Source organism: Punica granatum, chromosome 1 (genome assembly GCF_007655135.1).
Source record: "Punica granatum isolate Tunisia-2019 chromosome 1, ASM765513v2, whole genome shotgun sequence".
In the NCBI taxonomy this organism is placed as follows: domain Eukaryota; kingdom Viridiplantae; phylum Streptophyta; class Magnoliopsida; order Myrtales; family Lythraceae; genus Punica; species Punica granatum.
In genome coordinates this window covers 42,019,446-42,042,744 of record NC_045127.1, presented here as the reverse complement: position 1 = coordinate 42,042,744, position 23,299 = coordinate 42,019,446, and the positions used below count along the sequence as shown (strand labels likewise).

Here is a 23,299-nt window from a genome sequence, read left to right as displayed (position 1 = left end):
TATGTCATTTCACAAATTATTCTCCTTTTCACACGTGTCCCACTTCCCCTTCACTCTTCTTCTCTCTCATCTCTTCTTCCGTTTCTCCCTCCTCACTATCCATTCCCTTTGTTCATTTTTTATTTTATTTTTATATAACTTAGATTACATTATACACCGCGTGTGTGTAATCTCAAGTGATTTATAATGTGTATTTAAATTTAAATCTAATTATTTTCTTATATTAAGTTCATAAAGTAAAAAACTGGTCGTGCACTTACATATCTTATCAATAAATTCTATGTAATCAATTTTTTGTGAGAAATAGCATACCTTATAACAAGTAATAATATTACATTTCTAAAATCTGACAATCCAGACTAATCTAATAATACTCGAACCAATTGACACCTAAATGAGCTTGAGCTTCAACTCGGCATCAACGTTCTTCCGCTAAACCTTCATCCTACTAGGCGTTTTGTGCAACCCAACATCATCAAAAGTGCTTTGCTTTCTAGGACTCCAAACCACATCAACTCTACATCCTATAACGTTTCATTCGATTATGAAAGTACATATTTGGGTCACCATTACAAATTTACACATAAAGCTGGAGGTGTCCAAAAGCTTATATATCAGCCCAAAGCTCCAAACAAAAACAAACTACTAAATAACTAATCACAAAAATAGGAGCCAACGTAACCAAGATTAAAAAGGAGGACGATAAGGCTTTCACCTCGGAACTGTTCCATACCTCCCTCCATAAGCTGGAGGGACAGAACTGAGCCCTGGGCAGTCTCTTGCCCAATGCCCTGTCTGGTGGCACTTGTAGCACATATCAGAAGCACCCCCGCTCGCTCCTTGCCCATAAGCAGCTCGGCTTGTATACTGCCCGCCCGTTGCCGGAGTCGGCCCACCCATGATGCTCGCGCAGTTCGCTGAGCTGTGTCCAATTGCGCCACTGCTCGTACAGCTTGATGGGTTCAGCGGGCTTGTCCCAGGGACCCTAGAACCACCATATGGACTTCCATACTGACCCGACTGTGTTGTTGCAGGACCCACTGGATAGCTCCCACCCAATGCTGAAGGCTGTTGCACGACCCCACTGCTTCCCCCTGCCAATCCGCTCATTGTAGAACTGGGGATGGCATTAGGTTCCATCTTAACAGCAGAACCTGCGACATCACTGGTGCTCTTGTCCAGCAAGTCTAGAAGGAACCAAGACTCAGATGGAAAGTTCATCTTATCAGCTTTTACCACTGTTGACTTCACACGCTGCTCATCACTGAACATCTCTTCCTTCACCTTCAGCTTAAATACATATTTGGTGAAAAGAACCCTTCGGAGAATTTCTCCGAATCTCTCGTCTTCCCCTTCGGCCCTCAGCTGAAACATTTCTTTTGCTGACACTCCCATTATCTCCTCACCTGCTTCCTGATAAGCAGTCACCCAACCTATCCCAGTATGGTCCTGTATCTGAAGCTGGAGAATGTACCGATAATCGCATTCATCAACACATCGATCACAGCGATCACATCTATACTTCGCATCCCATTGTTTGTGACCTTCTTGTTGCATTGTCGATCTCCTATCATTATTGGGCATCCCATGTGGCAGACGTTATCATTCTTTATATACATAATGGTCGCACATACTGCGATCCAATCCGGCTTCTCCGAAGTGCCCAGTTTCTCATCTTTGATCTGGGATATTGTCTTCCTCACATCTGTCCGGCTCATAGTTGAAACTTCTCTGGAAATAGAAACAGTGGGACCATCCTTGCCTTCCCTATCAAACCATTCCTTCAACCTTCTGGCCTCTTCAATATCAGGATCTATAGTTAGCTGCGTCGAAGAAATTGTACCAATTGCCTTCCCATTAAATTCACTGATCCTGCCCGATTTTACGGCAAGAACTGGAGAATGGCCAGAATCACAGAGAGTCTGCAGCCTTTGGCCTCCTGCATTACAGAAACTTCTCCACATTGTCAGCTCCACACTTCGCCCTGACTCATCCTTCAATCGGAGTGTTCTCTTCAGAGTTTCGGTGCCATTTTTCCTCATTATTGATGATGCAGGGCTAATAAAGCAGACCACACCAATCACATCCACAATGCTGTTGCTCTCCAACCCCTCGATGTCACTAATGGGTTGAAAATGGAATTGCTGCCTCGGGATTAACTCATCTTCACCAAAGCAAGGCTGTGCAATTGATGTTGCCTCGAGATGTATCACCTATCGTAGCCGGTCCGGTCGACCAAACGTGCTGGTAGTTGCTCAAATTTGATTGGTTGGGCCACATTGGGATTAGGAATACTAAGGTGCACACGTAAAAAAGAGCTGCAATCAATTGATCGGGCTGATACAAACTTCAAACAAAACAGCAGTGAGGGTAGTGGGTTGATTCTTTCTTCATTGAAGTAAAACCGGTATAAGTAGAACCTCAAAGTTATCGACCTTCGGCTTTGGCTCCAAGCAGAGAATGACAGCTTGCTTTGCTTCCTTGAGAGGGTTGGAGCCTAACTTCCCTCGCACGAATCTTTATCATATATATGATTAGTTCTTTATGCAAGATTTCTCTATCAGCATCTGAATAGAAACTCGGACGACGTATCCTTCTGCTGATGTTCTCGTTCGATAAATCTTAATTAGCTTGTCACCAGTTTGTCACTTGAATCAAATATATTCTTTCCGATTATTAAGAGCAGCATTTTGCGGAAAGACTATCGATTACCAGCCATATCTTAAAACATAGGACAAGGAAAAACAAAAGTTAAAAAGATAAGGATGACAAATTTATACGGATGCCCCATCAGTACTGCAAAGAATAGCTGAAATCCTTCATTTCAAAAATTATCAGCGTACATATACACAAGAGATATTGGCTTAGAGAGCGAATCCCAATCTGGGTATCCACAAATATATCTCATCATCTTATCTTAGGCCTAAATTCCCAAGACAGTTGAAAAAGAATTCTCGACCGGCCGGTCTGTCCAGCTTTGAACTAAAAAAGATTGATTGGACAGATCACAACATCCCTTGCTTCAGCTCTCCCGACCACTTCCACACGTTCAACGTTCCGACTCCATCACCAGTGAAGAAGAGGCCACCTGTGGGAGCAACTTGCAGGGCTAGAACTTTGCACCGTGAATATATCCGGCCCCTCTCGGCAAACCTATAAATTGCAAGAAAACAATATGAAAGGAAAATGGTCAGATCAGTTAATTTTAGCTAATGCAACACAGCTGAAAGAAAGCATATCAAACCTTATGAACCGGAAAGCAATCAAGGTGTCGAGAATGAGATCAAAATAGTTTACTTACGTTGGAAGCTCGTAAAGGTGCACAGTGTCGTCGTCGCAGGAGCAGAGTAGGATGGGTTTTCCTTCCATGTCATGCATCCCTTTGAGTGCAAGGACTTCCTGTTATTAACAAGCCAACGCAGACATAATTAACATTTGAGATCGACGAGAGTCGCTACAAGTCCTGACGTATATACTACGGGACAAAAGGAACAGCAGCGACGACAAGATGACATACATGATCCTCATTGTGGGTGTATATAACTTCTAAATCCCTGCCCCCGGGTGAAGTTGCAGCCCAGACTTTGATTGTCTGGTCCAATGAGCAAGACAGCAGGTAGTTGTCCCAGCAGAGGACGGACATCACCACATTAGTATGCCCCTTTAGCGTTGTGATACACACTAAATTTTGGATATCCCAAACCTGAAACAGGAACAGATCAAACAATTAACCAAATATCAGGTTGATGAAGAAAATCAATCTAATCAGCGGGTCATATTCACTACCATCACTTCACCGATAGCAAAAGAAATTGAAATCCAAAAGAGATTCGTCGGCAGTTAGGCCAAGCTTACCCTTATAGTGTGGTCCACGGAACCAGTGTACAGCCGATTGGCCCCAATAACCAGTGAAACAACTGCTCGGGTATGGCCTATCGATCAGCATATAGCTTGGAGGAAAATAAGTCCAACTACGTACGAAAAGGCTCAATCAAGTAGTATCTCACTCACTCACTCACCTTAATGACGTTCCGCAAGCCAGCGAACACCCACGGACCCTCAGAGATTAAACAGCCAACTTCACTGCCCACATTGACCGTGTCGGAACACTGCCCAGTGTGGCAGTCCCAAATTTTCACCATTCCGTCATTGCTGCCGGTATAGAGTTTGTCCAATCCTGATGGAAACGCGATCCCAGCAATCCCCTGGAACGAATGGAACATAACAATGGTGAGAAGAGAAGAGAACCCAACCCACATGAAAGGGAACAGCGAGCAAAGTACCGATGATCCGATGACTAAATTCTACGCAGAGCTGTAACATAACAGAACATTAACAGACTTAGATGTTCTGTACTCATGTGACAGACAATGTATATACCTTGTCATGACCATCAAGTTTGGCCAGCAAGCTGAAGCCTTCACCGCGGGACCAAGAATGCCGAAATTCGCACTTGTCGCCTTTCACGCAACTGATGCCAGAAACCCAGTGCTGACAGAGTCGCTCCTCTGGCTTGAACCCGTCTTTTCCTTTCGAACCCTTGCCGTTGCTTGCCCCTCCTCCGCTCTTCGGCTTCACCACGGGGTGACGGCAGGCGATGTTGTTGTTCCGCGGGGGCGGCAATTCCACGTGCAGGAACCTGCACGGGTTCCGGGTACATCGTCCCTCTAACCAGAAGGAGCAGACCTTGGTGCCTGTTCGGGCCCAAAGTCTTCCGTACCTTCCCTCCTCAGTGGGCATTGCCGCCCTTGGTCCCCTGACTTCCATTCTTTCTCTATGAGACGAGAGTAGATCGATCGCAGAATGAGAATGCACGCCGATTGACGGAGAGACAGCGTGTGTATGTGAGTGATAGGAACAGACTTAAAAGACGGTGCTAAAGGCTATGTGTATATATATATATATACACGGGACAATCAACGTTCGTAAGAAGCTGTTATTTTATTCTTTACTTTTTTTTTTATTTTCAGAGTAAAATTGGATAAATATAAATTCCATCCAACAATACTTTTAATTTTTATATTAAATTCATACTCATACTTTTTCTAACTATTATTACAAATAAATTTTTAATAAATTTTTTATCTATTTTATATTCACGTAATTTCCCACTTCTATTTTTTCTAACAATTATTACTATAAATATTTAATAATAAATTTTCCATATATTATATATATATATATATATATATATACTTTTGTCCTTATTAGGTTGGATTGAGATGGAGCAAAATTCAAACTCCAAAACCAAACAGACCAAGACGGGTGCGATTGGAATTTACCATTAAAAATCTTTTCGAGTATCAACTTATTCCCCAAATTATCTTTTCAAACTTTATAAATCTTTAAAGAGATTTCTTCCAAAATATTTGACAGAGAGACAGCGTGTGTGCGCGCGCGAGGATGAGAGAGAGCCTGAGACTGAGAGTGTGTGATTGATAGGAACATACTTAAGACGGTGCTAACGGCTATGTATATATATATATATACACACTGGACAACCAGCGTTGCTAAGACGCTGATATTTTATTCTTTACTCACTTTTCTTTTCTTTTTTTTCGGAGTAAAATTGGGTAAATATAAATTCCATCCAACAATACTTTTAATTTTCAAAAAAAAAAAATTAGGTGGCATTTGGTTTCAAAATCATTATTCTACTCTACTCTACTCTATTATTCCTTTAATTTAACAATATAATAATCATTTTCCTGTCTATTTTTTCCATTTAATATTAAATTCATACTCATACTTTTTTCTAACTATTATCACAAATAATTTTTTAATAAAATTTTTTTATCTATTTTATATTCATATAATTTCCCACATCTATTTTTTTCTAACAATTATTACAATAAATTTTTAATAATAAATTTTCCATATATTATATATATAATATATATATACTTTTGTCCTTATTAGGTTGGATTGAGATGTAGCAAAATTCCAACTCCAAAACCAAATGGACCAAGACGGGTGCAATTGGAATTTACCGTTAAAATCTTTTCAAGTATCAACTTATTCCCCAAATTATCTTTTCAAATGTTATAAATCTTTAAAGAGATTTCTTCCAAAATTTTATCTGGTAGCCTCTAATATATCTATTTGAAATCTACAAATCCACCATAGAATAATAATCTGATGGCCTTTTATTTGTAATCCTTATTTGAAAGTAGAACATTTGCTGATTTATAAAAATAGATAGTGGACTAGATAATGGATGATTTTTTTTCTTTTTTGTTGCGAAAGGGACGAAGCCCTAAATACGATTAAAAAAGTCTAAGCAATACAGTAACGAAGCATGGAGACCCTTGTAGCGTCACCAAACAACAATAAACATAGCCCAGTAGGGCAGTCACTCAACCTATCAAGACTAGCAGGAAATGAAAAGGCAAAATTAGATGGTTAGTGGATGCTGGCTACAAGTATACCGTTTAATACGGTTAATTCTTCTTATTACCAACAAGCAATCGATGCCATTGCTAGCATGGGGGCAGGTTATAAAGGTCCGGGCTTTCATGATCTTCGGGGGTACTTATTGACAAAAAATGTTGAGGAGGTGAGAAAGTATGTTGATGGTTACCGAACTACTTGGAAAGAGACGGGCTGCACGATAATGGCGGACGGATGGACAGACCAATGCAGGAGAACTTTGATTAATTTTTTGGTTTATTGTCCTAAGGGAACTATTTTCTTGAAGTCTGTCGATGCTTCAGATGCTTCGAAGACTGGAGATATGCTTTACAAGTTATTCAGAGAGTTGGTCCTATTTGTTGGTCAAGAGAACGTCGTTCACTTTGTGACTGATAATGCCGCTAACTACGTGGTTGCTGGTCACTTGTTGGAGCAGGAGTTCAAGACAATATTTTGGTCTCCTTGTGCGGCTCATTGCATTAACTTAATTCTCAGTGATATTGGTAAGTTGGACGAGGTGAATGATATTGTGACTCATGCTTCGAAGATTACTAAGTATATCTACAATCATTGCTTTGCATTGAATCTAATGAGAAAATTCACTGGTGGACGAGAAATTCTACGCCCTGCTCCAACTCGTTTTGCCACTAATTTCATTGCATTGCAGAGTATTTTGGCACAACAGAATGCTTTGAGGGCTATGGTAACATCTAGTGAATGGACTAGTTCAAGCCATGCAAAGGAAAGTAAAGCAAAAGAATTTGTGAAACTGTTATTTGTGGATTCTTTCTGGTCTGAATGTGCAGCCATAGTGCAGATTAGTGAACCTCTTATTCGTGTATTACGTATTGTTGATAGGGATGAAAGGCCTGCTATGGGATTTTTGCTTGAAGCAATGTACAAAGCTAGGAAAGAGATGTTGAAAAGATTCAATAAGAGAAAGAAGAAGATTGAACCGTATATCAACATTCTTGATGCTCGATGGGATAGGCAACTCCACAAGAACTTGCATGCTGCTTGGTATTGGTTGAATCCCAAATATCAGTATGACTTGACCGAGATGGAGAAGAATAGAGGAACGGTTTCCGGTTTGTTGGATGTGATAGAGAGATATTCCTATGGAAAGCCCTCATTGCAGACAAAATTAACAAGTGAAATGAAGATTTTTAAAAATGCTGAAGGTGATTTTGGAAGAGTATCCGCAGTATCCGATCGCATCGTGATGGCTCCGGGTATGTTCTAAACACTAGTATTTTTGGTCATTATTTCCTACTTTATTTGAGTTTGTTCATTTTCTTATTCTTATTTTCTTTATATATGTTTAGATGAGTGGTGGATGTGGTATGGCTCGAGTGCACCAAATTTACAAAAGTTGGCTATTCGTGTTTTAAGCCAAACTTGTAGCGCCTCGGGTTGTGAGCGGAACTGGAGTTTGTTCGATCATGTTCATTCTAAGAAAAGGAACCGACTTGAGCATCAACGGTTGAATGACCTTGTTTATGTCCATTATAATTTGAAGTTGCAACAAAGGTATATACAATTGCTTCTCTCCATTTTTTCTTTCTTACTTTACTAGAAATTTTGTCTCATATTTAGATATTTACTTTGTTTTGATGATCTGTTGCAACTTGCAACATATAAGTATACAAGAGATGTTTGTTTTGCAGGAACTACTTCAAGGGTAGAAATTATGACCCAATTGACTTCGAGAAGTTTGCTTCTTATTCTACATGAGTACTAGAGGATGAGCCACGGGCCCTATCAAATGAAGAATTGCAAACATTTACACGAGATTTGCAAATGTGCATTCAAGAAAATGGAAATGACGGTACTAAATATTCTTATTTCATTCCAACTATTTTCATGATAGGTTGTATATTGTCATTTCATTTTTAGTAGTTATATTCCTCGTACAGATTCGTTGGATTTGAATTTGGAATATCTTGATATGGATGATGGGGCTGAAGATAATATTGATGGAGGGAATGTCAATGACCGAGTCCAAGAGAATCCATTATTTGAAGCTCCTGAAGCACCACATGATGTTGCAGCTGAAGATAATATTTGTGGAAATTATGGTGGAGATTGGAGTGCATGGAATTGTTGATGATATTGACTGATTAGTTAGTCCTTGTTTGGTTTGATTTATCAACTTGTAATGGTGAACTATGACTTATCTTTATATTTTTTTGGACACATTAATTATTATCTAATATATATTACCATTTTTATTTTTATTTTTGTATTTTATATTATTTTCTTAAAATAATATATATTTATTTATTTTAAAAATAAACAAGCGGTCCGACCCATCGAACCCCCGGTTGAACCCATGAACCCATGACCCCATGCCTCGGCCGGTTCGATGTCCGGTCCGGTTCTGATAACACTGACTTCTGTCCTTATTAGGTTGGATTGGGATGTAACAAAATTCCAACTCCAAAACCAAACGGACCAAGACGGGTGCGATTGGAATTTACCGTTAAAAATCTTTTCGAGTATAAACTTAATCCCTAAATTATCTTTTCAAACGTTATAAATCTTTAAAGAGATTTCTTCCAAAATTTTATCTAGTACCCTCTAATATATCTATTTGAAATCTGCAAATCTACTATAGAATAATAATCTGATGGCTTTTTATTCGTAATCCATGTCAGCACTCAATTTTGGCCCACCGGCACCAGAGGGGCAAAGTCGTCATTTTGCTATCCGTGAGGAAAGTATTTCCGATTAATTACTGTAGTATTTACGACCTTTCGGAGATAGCACATTTTCCTAACCTAACACCAATTTTATGATTTTTTTTTCAAAAATAATACTATTTGAAACGTTTTCGAATTTTGCGTACATCGACGTCAATTTTCAAAATCCGGGACAAAATTCGAGATTGGAAATAATTTTATCGCATGATATCAATCAACGAATTTTTCTAAGCGCGATGGCGGTCTCAAATTATTTTTTACGACGCCCGATCAAAAGAGGAATTTTCGATTTGTACGCGCGTCGAATTCGAATTTTTTTAAAAAAAGAGGGGTCAAACGGTCAGAACTCGTCAGACTTCTGACCGTTGACCTATTACCCCTCTTCTAGTTCTTCTTCTTCTTCCTCGTTCATTCCTTCATGTTTTCTTTTCTTTTTTTCTTTTATGGCAGGGACGGCCGATGCGACCTCGGCTGCCGCTGCACCCGAGCCTGCCGCACGCCAACTCCTCTGCGCACGCGACTTCTCTGCACACGCCAACGATTTCCGACACGCAAACGCCATCTCTCTCTCTCTCTCTCTCTCTCGATTTTTCGAAACAAAACCCGTGGCTCGGGACTTGGAAGGACGGACGAAAAAAATCCGGGAGCTCGCCGATTCTCTCTCTCGAAAAAAAGGAATCCTCAGCTCAAGTCTTGAACGGAAACTCAAAGAAAAAAACTCTCAGCTCACACGCCCTCGGAAACCCGGAGCTCGAACTCGGACCGAGACCCTTAGCTCGAACGGCCATTTCTCGCCCGCAGCTCGCCTCCACAGACTCGGCCCGCAGCTCGATTTTTTCTTTCGGGTCCTCTTGGCCCCCTCAGTTCGATCTGGAACTCACCCCCGACTCTTCTCTTCTCCTCCAGCTCGCAATTGATTCTCGGAGCTCGTTTCCTCGCAGTAATATCCCGGAACATCCCTCTCTTTCTCTCTATTTTAGCCATTTCTTTCCTAATCGGGATTTCGTGATTTCGGGTTGAACAGACGTACACCGCGAGCAGCCCAGCTTGCGGCACGGTCCGGCAGTGATGGCCCAGTCCAGCAGCGACGGACCGTTAGCGTTCGGTTCAGCCCAACCGCGTCCAGAAGCCCAGCGGTCCATTCGGCCTAGTCCGGCCCATTCGGCCCAACTCGGCCTAGCAACCAAGCGGCCCAATTCCCAGACAAAATTTTCTAACTTTTCTAATTTTTATTTTTTACAAAACCACCCCTCAACTTCCCGAACTAGGTAAATTCTCGACTTAATGGCATGTTTCGAGCTCCATTTCTGAATGTTTATGTTTGCTTGGATGAATATGATGTGAAATGAGCGTTATTGGGTCGTGTGGGTGATCGGATTCGTCCCGAACTCGATTTTACAAACTTTCCATTTTGTCTCATTTCAGTCCAGAGGACGCATTTTTATTCTTTCAGATCTGCCCAAAATTTTAAAATTCTTTTCAGTCAAGTCCCGGCCATTTTAATATTCCCAGATCAGTCCTTGAAATCTCCAGAATTTTTCAAGCATCCCAAGGAACTTTTCAAGTTGTTTCAGTTTAGTCCCAAGGCCATTTTCACCTTTTTCAGATCCGCCCCGAATTTTAAAATTATTCCCGTTCAAGTCCCGGTCATTTTAATATTTCCATATCAGTCCTTGAAATTTCCAGAATTTTCTAAATCAGTTCCGGAACTTTTCGTGTCTTTTCAGTTCAGTCCTTGGGGAATTTTTTCATTTTTCAGATCAGCCCGAACTTTCAAAATCGTTCCTAAGGAGTCCTGGGATATTTTCAATAATTCTTAAACAGTCCCCAATTTTCCAGAATTTCCTAATCAATCCCCGAAACTTTATCCGAATTTTCAAATCAGTCCCTGCTCTTTAAAAGTCGTTCAAATCAGTCCCTGGGCATTTTCTAAAAATATCCAACCCCTACCTACTTGGATCCCCGATCGACAACGTGTGTGCCCCGTTTAAATATTTTGTTCCTGTAATTATTTGTATACAAAGTGATGATGCGTATTCTTTGCATGATTTTTTTGCTCCCATGAGTCGGTGCCGTTTTATCAATTTCGTCAATATTATGTTTGTGTATGCTTGTATGTGTTTATCATAATCATGGCGGTACTGATTGTGTAAATTTGCATGTTTGTCGTGCTTGATGTGATAATGTGCTCCTGATCCGTGTTTAAATGCTTTATTTTCTCGTTTTTGATCGAAACCTCACATGAGTCAACTTAATCATGCAAACTCGACCTAAAATTAATTTTTAAATCCCAAGGTGGTCGGGAATTAGGATTCGCATCGGACGGTCCATCAATGATCGGCTCGACGGTCTGAAACCCGCATATTTAGAGCATTTGGCAAAAAATATTAATTAATTTAACCAATAATTCCACTAAAGGGGTAATTGGGATGTTCACGCGATTAATTAATTCTCTTGGCCCTAATAATTTTGTACGAATTGATAATAAACCGGTAACACACGTCGATAGGTTGCAAACATGCGTTGGTGCCCTTTTCAAAACTTGCAAATTTTATCAAAACCGAGACACGTGGCTCGATGTGACATGGATGTCTAGGAAGGACTTGCGCGTCTTGACTCGAGGCCTCACCTGATTTCAAGAAACTCAGGTCGGGATGCGGAAGTTTTTCTTAGATCACTTCCGGATAGATTAATCGATCTTTTGGCTCTTTTAGGGTTCTTGACAACCCTGGAAGGTCCAGGGGATTGGTTAGCATCGGTCATAGGCCGAGGTGGCCGACACCGCGTAATCTCTCATTCCCGAAAATAATTTTTACCTCAAGGGCAAAATCGTCTATTTGCAACTTAGCGACACCCCTAGGGTTAGAATAAGAGAAACATTAAGGTATCAGGGCAGGGATGAGCTACTTATCTAGGCGCAGGTTCATCTGCATAGCCCGTTCTATTCGACCGATGAGTTTTTGTTATTCTAGTATAGTCTCGGGTAGTTACTTCGGGTGAATGGGCTTAAAATACAAATACCAGACTAATTGTGTACTTGATTAAGATGAAAGCGAGCAATATTGGGATAGGCACTAGGTTCTAGGATTTACGGGCGAAATCAATGTTCGGTAATAATTTGTAACAACTGTAGTGTCACAACGTAGAACAATTTTAAAAGCAACTCACAAACACAAGATTTGACAATAGACGTCACGTGCGTCAAGTCCTCGAAAAATAATGCCAAGTACGAAATATCTTCCCGAGGCGATCCTTGATCGATTCACACCTTGTACCCACTTTGTCTGTTTATGGTAGGATTTGCATGCCAAGATACCCCGGTTAATAATCGGTTAATTCACATAAATTCGGTAATAACAAAACCCCATTGTTTGTTTATTTATGCCCGTTTTGTTACATTCTTGCACTTGTTTTGTTATGCGGATCGAGCCCGATCCCTTAGGATACAATCCATAGGGGGTCCAACGCCCCAATCGTAGATCACGGGGTCTAACCCCCTAACACTGAGCGCGCATCTTAATTTTAATTCTAGTCTTTTAGAACCACACGGTGAGCAGGAGTGAAATAATAACCCAACGCGATTCGACCGGAATTCAGTTGTTGTAATTTGTATTTTATTTATTTGAGAGGATAATGTAAGGATTTATGTTGTACATTTATTCATGTAAGAACCCCGGTCGGAGAGTGAGCGGTCGGAGTGTTCCTTCGAATTTACGGTGTCAAAACGTATAAGATGAGCTGAACTTAATTAAGCGGTAATTAAATTGAAATCGCAAGCCTGGACAAGCTAGAGTATCGATAGGGCATGCGAAATATAGGCTCGCATGTAACAGAACCCCCGAATTCGGAACCTCGGATTTTGCAGACCATATGCCTTGGCAATTAGGTGTACCCCGTACCCCTAGACCTGGGTAACTTGCCGGCCATCGACCTTCGGGTCGTAAAATGGCAAGTGGCGACTCTTTCTCACGTGCGTCCGTCGCGCGTCCTCGGGAAGGTGGACACTCCCAAGCCGCGTTGCATTTAGGCGTACGCATGCGTACCCCAAAGAGATTAAAATTCGAGTGCGCACAATCCATATTTGAAAGTAGAACATTTTCTGATTTATAAAAATAGATAATGGACTAGATAATGGATGATTTTTTTTTCTTTTTTGTTGTGAAAGGGACGAAGCCCTAAATGCGATTAAAAAAGTCTAAGCAATACAGTAACGAAGCATGGAGACCCTTGAAGCGTCACCAAACAACAATAAACATAGCCCAGTTGGGCAGTCTCTCAACCTATCAAGACCAACAGGAAATGAAAAGGCAAAATTAGACGGTTAGTCTGCGCACGCATTTCTTTCGCAATAAGTATGGCGAATAATGACCAATCACGAGTCAATAATTAGTACATTTCACAAACAAGAGCACCAGACAGGCCACCTCCAAGATGCCTCACGAATAGTAACTTGATAACAACCTCGGACTCCACCTCTAAAATTACTCTCTGATGTCCCCAATCTCAAGCGGTATCAAGCCTGGTTCACACAACCCACAGCTCAACAACCACAGAAGTAGCAAACCCAACATTATGAGCAAAACCACCTAACCAACGTTCCTACCCATCATGAACTTGCTCCAACCATTCTAACTTTCTTTATTCCGGGCTAAAGGGTTCTTAGAGTTCGAAGTAATTCTTCAATACCAGGAGTTAACTCCGAATATGCTCTGTTCTTGCCTTGCATAAGAATCCTGCACATCAGAAAGAATTTGAGTACGCTCTGTGCTTGCCTCGCATGATGATCCTGCACATCAGAAAGAATAATATCTCTCAGATATTCGATCCGAGGTAATTCTAGGGAATCAGTGGTATTACCAGTATAAGTTCTGAGGATGTGTGTAACACAACGCAAGGGCTTGAGCATGTTGCCCAAGAGAGACGTTGAAGCTCGCCAAAAGCATATAGTTACACATACCTCAGGGCTTATGTTGTTAATGCTATTGCATTTCCCTAACCTCACCTAGAATTGGTATCAGAGCCTAGTTTTGCTGATTTACTGAAGAATTCTTCCCCCCAAGCCTGGAGTTTACAAACACTATGACTTCCTCTTCTGAAAATACTCCCCCGGTTACTGACATGAGCCTTTTCATTGAGACTCATTTCCGGAAGTCCTTCAGAAGTAAACTTGATGCCCTCTATGAGGTTTCATACCTTAGTGAGGACGATACGATTCCTCTACTAACCTCCCTCTCATAAACCCTTATACCAATCGACGGAGAGACATCGTGTGCGCGCGAGCGCGCGCGAGCGCAAAGATGAGAGAGAGCGTCCAGTCTGAGACTGAGAGTGTATGTGATTGATAGGAACAGACTTAAGACGGTGCTAACAGCTATGTGTATATGTATATATACACGGGACAACCAGCGTTGCTAAGACGCTGTTATTTTATTCTTTACTTTTTTTATTTTCGGAGTAAAATTAGGTAAATATAAATTCCATCCAACAATACTTTTATTTTTCAAAATTATTTTAGGGGAAGTTGTGGTTTCAAAATCATTATTATATTCCATTTCACTCTACTCTATTATTCCTTCGATTTAATAATATAATAATTATTTTTATGTCTTTTCTCCCATTTGATATTCAATTCTTACTCATACTTTTTCCTAACTATTATTACAAAAAAATTTTAATAATAAATTTCTCATCTATTTTATATTCACATAATTTCCCACATCTAATTTTTTCTAACAATTATACAATAAATTTTTAATAATAAATTTTCCATATATTATATATAATATATATATATATATAATAAATATACTTCTGTCCTTATTAGGTTGGATTGGGATGTAACAAAATTCCAACTCCAAAACCAAACGGACCAAGACGGGTGTGATTGGAATTTACCGTTAAAAATCTTTTCGAGTATAAACTTAATCCCTAAATTATCTTTTCAAACGTTATAAATCTTTAAAGAGATTTCTTCCAAAATTTTATCTAGTAGCCTCTAATATATCTATTTGAAATATGCAAATCTACCACAGAATAATAATCTGATGGCTTTTTATTCGTAATCCTTATTTGAAAGTAGAACATTTGCTGATTTATAAAAATAGATAGTGGACTAGATAATGGATGATTTTTTTTTCTTTTTTGTTGTGAAAGGGACGAAGCCCTAAATACGATTAAAAAAGTCTAAGCAATACAGTAACGAAGCATGGAGACCCTTGAAGCATCACCAAACAACAATAAACATAGCCCAGTTGGGCAGTGACTCAACCTATCAAGACCAGTTGGAAATGAAAAGGCAAAATTAGACGGTTAGTCTGCGCACGTATTTCTTTCACAATAAGTATGACGAATAATGACCAATCACGAGTCAATAATTAGTACATTTCACGAACAAGAGCACTAGACAGGCCACTTCCAAGATGCCTCTCGGATAGAAACATGATAACAACCTCGAACTCCAGCTCTAAAATTACTCTCTGATGTCCCCAATCTCAAGCCGTATCAAGCCTGGTTCACACAACCCACATCTTAACGACCACAGAAGAAGCAAACCCAACATTATGAACAAAACCACCTAACCAATGTTGCTACCCATCATAAACTTGCTCCAGCCATACTCGGGTTACCTTTATATATTTTTAAAAATGACGACCAGAAGAACCGCCATAAAAAATTTTGGATGAAATTTTTGAGGTAATAGAATAGGGGACTTTTACTATTTTTCATTTTCAATATATTGTTGAAATAGAAGAGATTTTAATAACAAAATAAAAATATTCATTTTAAGAAAAATGTTGGTAGTTATGAAATAAAATTTTCCTTAAATAATAGCATTAGATAAGATATAGGATAAAATGAGATAACACATATAAGATATAAAAATATAAATATCACATATAAGAAAGGAAGATAGTTCATAACTTTTCTTCTTCCTTATGGCCCATATAAGAAAATGATATATCCATCTATCTATTATATATAATTAAGTAGACTCCAATGAACGATCTATTATCCATTATATATAATTAAGTAGACTCCAATGAACGAGAACTTTTTGTTTGGTCTATAAGAACCTTCCACATGAACTTTTCAAGTGTGCTCATCGATTGACTTCTCGAGTCTCCCTTAATTAATGTATAACATGAATTTCCACACAATTATTTCATTAATTTTAGTTTTGAAAATCCAATAAAAAATAACTATAAAAAAAAACCGGAGTCCGCCCTGTGCGCAGACTAAATGACTAATAACTAATTAAGACTAGTCCTGTGAAAAAGAAGTTAAAGAAAATTTAATAAATTCATACACTACCTTTAATTACCAAATTAATTACTCCCACTATTTTCTCATATCCTCTCTCATTTCCCAGCTCCAAGCTAAGGCCATTTCATTTCCCACTTAATTATTTTATTTCCCAGCTCTTACTATTTAAAAGGTATTATTTCAAATTTATGTGGAAAACAATATTTATATCCTACTTCACAAACTGCTTTATACTTAGTCTTTAACGGGTATAATATACTTATACAACTATATAAAGAGAGAACCCGTTGTCCCTTAGTAGGTATTTATACTGAAATTTTACTGACTTGCCTTCAATAATCTTAAAGGAAAAAAAAAAAAGCAATCTTGGCCCTCAATGTTTGACGTTTTTGCCACTTTAGTCCTAAACCTTTTTTTGGCTATTTTTATCATCAATCTTTCACGTTTTTGCCACTTTGGTCCTAACTCACTTTTTTTGTTGAAAGCCACTGATGTGGATTTTAAATAGAATATGAGAAAGCCACATGTCACAAAAAAATTAATTTAATATTTTGTAAAATAAAAATTAAATTTTTGAAAAATAAAAAACCAAGAAAAAGAGGAAAAGAAAAGGAGAGGATGGTGATGTCACTTTCGGAGAAGAGGGATGGGCTGGAGGCGTCGGATAACGACTCCTACACCACCTCTGAGGTCGTGACACCCCTAGACAATACCAACGACCTCTGAGGTAAGGTTGGCCGCCAATCGACACCCCTCCCACTCCCTTCCTCGTCCGTTGTCCCTTCTGGTAGGACCAAAGTGGCATAAACCTAAAAGGTTGAGGGCAAAAACAAGAAAAAAAAAAGTTAAGAATTAAAATGGCAAAAGCGTTGAAATTAACCGCCTTTTTCGTTATCTTGACTAAATGAAAAAGAAGAAAAATGATATAAAAGAATGGGAACCAAATGATAAAAATAATTATACGTCATTTCACAAATCATTCTGCTTTTCACACGTGTCCCACTTCCCCTTCACTCTTCTTCTCTCTCATCTCGTCTTCCGTTTCTCCCTCCTCACTATCCATTCCCTTTGTTGATTTTTTATTTTATTTTTATATAACTTAGATTACATTATACACCGCGTGTGTGTAATCTCCAGTGATTTATAATGTGTATTTAAATTTAAATCTAATTATTTTCTTATATTAAGTTCATAAAGTAAAAAACTTGTCGTGCACTTACATATCTTATCAATAAATTCTATGTAATCAATTTTTTGTGCGAAATAGCATACCGTATAACAAGTAATAATATTACATTTCTAAAATCTGACAATCCAGACTAATCTAATAATACTCGAACCAATTGACACCTAAATGAGCTTGAGCTTCAACTTGGCATCAACATTCTTCCGCTAAACCTTCATCCTACTAGGCGTTTTGTGCAACCCAACATCATCAAACGCGCTTTGCTTTCTAGGACTCCAAACCACGTCAACTCTACATCCTACAACGTTTCATTCGATTATGAAAGTACATATTTGGGTCACCATTACAAATTTACACATAAAGCTAGAGGTGTCCAAAAGCTTATACATCAGCCCAAAGCTCCAAACAAAAACAAACTACTAAATAACTAATCACAAAAATAGGAGCCAACGTAACCAAGATTAAAAAGGAGGACGATAAGGCTTTCACCTCGGAACTGTTCCATACCTCCCTCCATAAGCTGGAGGGACAGAACTGAGCCCTGGGCAGTCTCTTGCCCAATGCCCTGTCTGGTGGCACTTGTAGCACATATCAGAAGCACCCCCGCTCGCTCCTTGCCCATAAGCAGCTCGGCTTGTATACTGCCCGCCCGTTGCCGGAGTCGGCCCACCCATGATGCTCGCGCAGTTCGCTGAGCTGTGTCCAATTGCGCCACTGCTCGTACAGCTTGATGGGTTCAGCGGGCTTGTCCCAGGGACCCTAGAACCACCATATGGACTTCCATACTGACCCGACTGTGTTGTTGCAGGACCCACTGGATAGCTCCCACCCAATGCTGAAGGCTGTTGCACGACCCCACTGCTTCCCCCTGCCAATCCGCTCATTGTAGAACTGGGGATGGCATTAGGTTCCATCTTAACAGCAGAACCTGCGACATCACTGGTGCTCTTGTCCAGCAAGTCCAGAAGGAACCGAGACTCAGATGGAAAGTTCATCTTATCAGCTTTTACCACTGTTGACTTCACACGCTGCTCATCACTGAACATCTCTTCCTTCACCTTCAGCTTAAATACATATTTGGTGAAAAGAACCCTTCGGAGAATTTCTCCGAATCTCTCGTCTTCCCCTTCGGCCCTCAGCTGAAACATTTCCTTTGCAGACACTCCCATTATCTCCTCACCTGCTTCCTGATAAGCAGTCACCCAACCTATCCCAGTATGGTCCTGTATCTGAAGCTGGAGAATGTACCGGTAATCGCATTCATCAACACATCGATCACAGCGATCACATCTATACTTCCCATCCCATTGTTTGTGACCTTCTTGTTGCATTGTCGATCTCCTATCATTATTGGGCATCCCATGTAGCAGAAGTTATCATTCTTTATATACATAATGGTCGCACATACTGCGATCCAATCCGGCTTCTCCGAAGTGCCCAGTTTCTCATCTTTGATCTGGGATATTGTCTTCCTCACATCTGTCCGGCTTATAGTTGAAACTTCTCTGGAAATAGAAACAGTGGGACCATCCTTGCCTTCCCTATCAAACCATTCCTTCAACCTTCTGGCCTCTTCAATATCAGGATCTATAGTTAGCTGCGTCGAAGAAATTGTACCAATTGCCTTCCCATTAAATTCACTGATCCTGCCCGATTTTACGGCAAGAACTGGAGAATGGCCAGAATCACAGAGAGTCTGCAGCCTTTGGCCTCCTGCATTACAGAAACTTCTCCACATTGTCAGCTCCACACTTCGCCCTGACTCATCCTTCAATCGGAGTGTTCTCTTCAGAGTTTCGGTGCCATTTTTCCTCATTATTGATGATGCAGGGCTAATAAAGCAGACCACACCAATCACATCCACAATGCTGTTGCTCTCCAACCCCTCGATGTCACTAATGGGTTGAAAATGGAATTGCTGCCTCGGGATTAACTCATCTTCACCAAAGCAAGGCTGTGCAATTGATGTTGCCTCGAGATGTATCACCTATCGTAGCCGGTCCGGTCGACCAAACGTGCTGGTAGTTGCTCAAATTTGATTGGTTGGGCCACATTGGGATTAGGAATACTAAGGTGCACACGTAAAAAAGAGCTGCAATCAATTGATCGGGCTGATACAAACTTCAAACAAAACAGCAGTGAGGGTAGTGGGTTGATTCTTTCTTCATTGAAGTAAAACCGGTATAAGTAGAACCTCAAAGTTATCGACCTTCGGCTTTGGCTCCAAGCAGAGAATGACAGCTTGCTTTGCTTCCTTGAGAGGGTTGGAGCCTAACTTCCCTCGCACGAATCTTTATCATATATATGATTAGTTCTTTATGCAAGATTTCTCTATCAGCATCTGAATAGAAACTCGGACGACGTATCCTTCTGCTGATGTTCTCGTTCGATAAATCTTAATTAGCTTGTCACCAGTTTGTCACTTGAATCAAATATATTCTTTCCGATTATTAAGAGCAGCATTTTGCGGAAAGACTATCGATTACCAGCCATATCTTAAAACATAGGACAAGGAAAAACAAAAGTTAAAAAGATAAGGATGACAAATTTATACGGATGCCCCATCAGTACTGCAAAGAATAGCTGAAATCCTTCATTTCAAAAATTATCAGCGTACATATACACAAGAGATATTGGCTTAGAGAGCGAATCCCAATCTGGGTATCCACAAATATATCTCATCATCTTATCTTAGGCCTAAATTCCCAAGACAGTTGAAAAAGAATTCTCGACCGGCCGGTCTGTCCAGCTTTGAACTAAAAAAGATTGATTGGACAGATCACAACATCCCTTGCTTCAGCTCTCCCGACCACTTCCACACGTTCAACGTTCCGACTCCATCACCAGTGAAGAAGAGGCCACCTGTGGGAGCAACTTGCAGGGCTAGAACTTTGCACCGTGAATATATCCGGCCCCTCTCGGCAAACCTATAAATTGCAAGAAAACAATATGAAAGGAAAATGGTCAGATCAGTTAATTTTAGCTAATGCAACACAGCTGAAAGAAAGCATATCAAACCTTATGAACCGGAAAGCAATCAAGGTGTCGAGAATGAGATCAAAATAGTTTACTTACGTTGGAAGCTCGTAAAGGTGCACAGTGTCGTCGTCGCAGGAGCAGAGTAGGATGGGTTTTCCTTCCATGTCATGCATCCCTTTGAGTGCAAGGACTTCCTGTTATTAACAAGCCAACGCAGACATAATTAACATTTGAGATCGACGAGAGTCGCTACAAGTCCTGACGTATATACTACGGGACAAAAGGAACAGCAGCGACGACAAGATGACATACATGATCCTCATTGTGGGTGTATATAACTTCTAAATCCCTGCCCCCGGGTGAAGTTGCAGCCCAGACTTTGATTGTCTGGTCCAATGAGCAAGACAGCAGGTAGTTGTCCCAGCAGAGGACGGACATCACCACATTAGTATGCCCCTTTAGCGTTGTGATACACACTAAATTTTGGATATCCCAAACCTGAAACAGGAACAGATCAAACAATTAACCAAATATCAGGTTGATGAAGAAAATCAATCTAATCAGCGGGTCATATTCACTACCATCACTTCACCGATAGCAAAAGAAATTGAAATCCAAAAGAGATTCGTCGGCAGTTAGGCCAAGCTTACCCTTATAGTGTGGTCCACGGAACCAGTGTACAGCCGATTGGCCCCAATAACCAGTGAAACAACTGCTCGGGTATGGCCTTTTAAGGTTGTCAGCAGCTGCGGGGGGCTTGTCAGCGAAGTGCCTCTCCAAACCATTATATCACCATTCTGAGGCCAAAACAGACAGATAAAACGATTTAATAACAAAATCACATAACATTAATGAAACCAGCCAATAAGCAATTCAATTACAGCAGATCATAAATGTGAAATTTCAAATTCTTCCATGTATTCCCATCCGTTTCAGCACTAAGCACCACATAACAACGGAAGTCTCGAAAAGATCAAACAATGAAGCAATCAACAAGCAATTCACCTGGCACCCAGCAAAGAGCATGTTGTTGTCGACGACCATCGAGAAAACCAGCCCGGAAGAAAATTGAAGATCAAAGACAGCACCGTTCTCGACGTTCCATGCCTGGACGATTAAGAAAGCCTATCGATCAGCATATAGCTTGGAGGAAAATAAGTCCAACTACGTACGAAAAGGCTCAATCAAGTAGTATCTCACTCAGTCACCCACCTTAATGACATTCCGCAAGCCAGCGAACACCCACGGACCCTCAGAGATTAAACAGCCAACTTCACTGCCCACATTGACCGTGTCGGAACACTGCCCAGTGTGGCAGTCCCAAATTTTCACCATTCCGTCATTGCTGCCGGTATAGAGTTTGTCCAATCCTGATGGAAACGCGATCCCAGCAATCCCCTGGAACGAATGGAACATAACAATGGTGAGAAGAGAAGAGAACCCAACCCACATGGAAGGGAACAGCGAGCAAAGTACCAATGATCCGATGACTAAATTCTACGCAGAGCTGTAACATAATAGAACATTAACAGACTTAGATGTTCTGTACTCATGTGACAGACAATGTATATACCTTGTCATGCCCATCAAGTTTGGCCAGCAAGCTGAAGCCTTCACCGCGGGACCAAGAATGCCGAAATTCGCACTTGTCGCCTTTCACGCAACTGATGCCAGAAGCCCAGTGCTGACAGAGTCGCTCCTCTGGCTTGAACCCGTCTTTTCCTTTCGAACCCTCGCCGTTGCTTGCCCCTCCTCCGCTCTTCGGCTTCACCGCGGGGTGACGGCAGGCGATCTTGTTGTTCCGCGGGGGCGGCAATTCCACGTGCAGGAACCTGCACGGGTTCCGGGTACATCGTCCCTCTAACCAGAAGGAGCAGACCTTGGTGCCTGTTCGGGCACAAAGTCTTCCGTACCTTCCCTCCTCAGCGGGCATTGCCGCCCTTGGTCCCCTGATCTCCATTCTTTCTCTATGAGACGAGAGTAGATCGATCGCAGAATGAGAATGCACGCCGATTGACGGAGAGACAGCGTGTGTGCGCGCGCGCGAGGATGAGAGAGAGCCTGAGACTGAGAGTGTGTGATTGATAGGAACATAGACGGTGCTAACGGCTATATATATATATATATACACACTGGACAGCGTGCTAAGACGCTGATATTTTATTCTTTACTATTTTTTCTTTTTATTTTCGGAGAAAAATTGGGTAATTATAAATTCCATCCAACAATACTTTTAATTTTCAAAAAAAAAAATTAGGTGGCATTTGATTTCAAAATTATTATTCTACTCCATTCTACTCTATTATTCCTTTAATTTAACAATATAATCATTACTTTTTCCATCTTTTTTTTTCCATTTAATATTAAATTCATACTCATACTTTTTTCTAATTATTATCACAAATAATTTTTTAATAACAATTTTTTTAATCTATTTTATATTCACATAATTTTCCACATCTATTTTTTTCTAACAATTATTACAATAAATATTTAATAATAAATTTTCATATATTATATATATAATATATATACTTTTGTCCTTATTAGGTTGGATTGAGATGTAGCAAAATTCCAACTCCAAAACCAAACGGACCAAGACGGATGCGATTGAAATTTACCATTAAAAATTTTTTCGAGTATAAACTTAATCCCTAAATTATCTTTTCAAACGTTATAAATCTTTAAAGAGAATTCTTCCAAAATTTTATCTTGTAGTCTCTAATATATCTATTTGAAATCTGCAAATTTACCATAG

At 40.1% G+C, this 23,299-nt stretch overlaps 4 protein-coding genes across 5 annotated transcripts; all 4 read right to left on the bottom strand.

Annotated features, from left to right (window-relative positions):
* Positions 1-702: 702 nt before the first annotated feature.
* On the bottom strand, positions 703-2,394 carry LOC116206279 (replication protein A 70 kDa DNA-binding subunit E-like). The gene is given in 3 exon segments (XM_031539110.1): positions 703-1,529; positions 1,532-2,213; positions 2,356-2,394. Coding segments are annotated over 3 exon segments (1,539 nt in total). The 3' UTR covers positions 703-711.
* Positions 2,395-2,792: 398 nt separating this feature from the next.
* On the bottom strand, positions 2,793-22,640 carry LOC116210063 (zinc finger CCCH domain-containing protein 48-like). 2 transcript variants are annotated; one of them, XM_031543877.1, is made up of 8 exons: positions 22,115-22,640; positions 21,754-21,939; positions 21,547-21,648; positions 21,269-21,338; positions 3,856-3,932; positions 3,518-3,703; positions 3,302-3,399; positions 2,793-3,153 (listed from the first exon to the last, which is right to left on the bottom strand). In XM_031543877.1, the coding sequence occupies exons 1-8, from the start codon at positions 22,499-22,501 to the stop codon at positions 3,006-3,008; spliced, it is 1,254 nt and encodes a 417-aa protein (XP_031399737.1). In that variant the 5' UTR covers positions 22,502-22,640; the 3' UTR covers positions 2,793-3,005. The 2 variants fall into 2 exon arrangements, with proteins under 2 accessions (XP_031399737.1, XP_031399729.1); XM_031543869.1 differs by lacking the exons at positions 2,793-3,153; positions 3,302-3,399; positions 3,518-3,703; positions 3,856-3,932 and adding exons at positions 20,129-20,489; positions 20,638-20,735; positions 20,854-21,039 and having other exon boundaries at positions 21,192-21,338; positions 22,115-22,637.
* Positions 3,993-4,866, bottom strand: LOC116210086 (zinc finger CCCH domain-containing protein 48-like). Its single transcript, XM_031543900.1, has 2 exons — positions 4,381-4,866; positions 3,993-4,205 (listed from the first exon to the last, which is right to left on the bottom strand). Exons 1-2 carry the CDS (start codon positions 4,765-4,767, stop codon positions 4,008-4,010), a joined length of 585 nt encoding a protein of 194 aa, XP_031399760.1. The 5' UTR covers positions 4,768-4,866; the 3' UTR covers positions 3,993-4,007.
* Positions 17,855-19,001, bottom strand: LOC116210076 (replication protein A 70 kDa DNA-binding subunit C-like). The gene has a single exon (XM_031543888.1). It carries the CDS (start codon positions 18,918-18,920, stop codon positions 18,048-18,050), a length of 873 nt encoding a protein of 290 aa, XP_031399748.1. The 5' UTR covers positions 18,921-19,001; the 3' UTR covers positions 17,855-18,047.
* Positions 22,641-23,299: the final 659 nt, after the last annotated feature.

What these genes read in the sequence shown, in the direction of transcription:
- LOC116210086 (XM_031543900.1), bottom strand. Translation starts at nt 4,767, where the DNA reads ATGGAAGTCAGGGGACCAAGGGCGGCAATGCCCACTGAGGAGGGAAGG. An exon ending in AACTTGATGGTCATGACAAG is followed by an intron (nt 4,206 to 4,380) that starts GTATATACATTG and finishes CATTCGTTCCAG; the next exon opens with GGGATTGCTGGGATCGCGTT.
- LOC116210076 (XM_031543888.1), bottom strand. Translation starts at nt 18,920, where the DNA reads ATGCCCAATAATGATAGGAGATCGACAATGCAACAAGAAGGTCACAAA.
- LOC116210063 (XM_031543877.1), bottom strand. Translation starts at nt 22,501, where the DNA reads ATGGAGATCAGGGGACCAAGGGCGGCAATGCCCGCTGAGGAGGGAAGG. An exon ending in GCTGCTGACAACCTTAAAAG is followed by an intron (nt 3,933 to 21,268) that starts GCCATACCCGAG and finishes GCTGATCGATAG; the next exon opens with GCCATACCCGAGCAGTTGTT. An exon ending in CCGTGGACCACACTATAAGG is followed by an intron (nt 3,704 to 3,855) that starts GTAAGCTTGGCC and finishes TTCCTGTTTCAG; the next exon opens with GTTTGGGATATCCAAAATTT.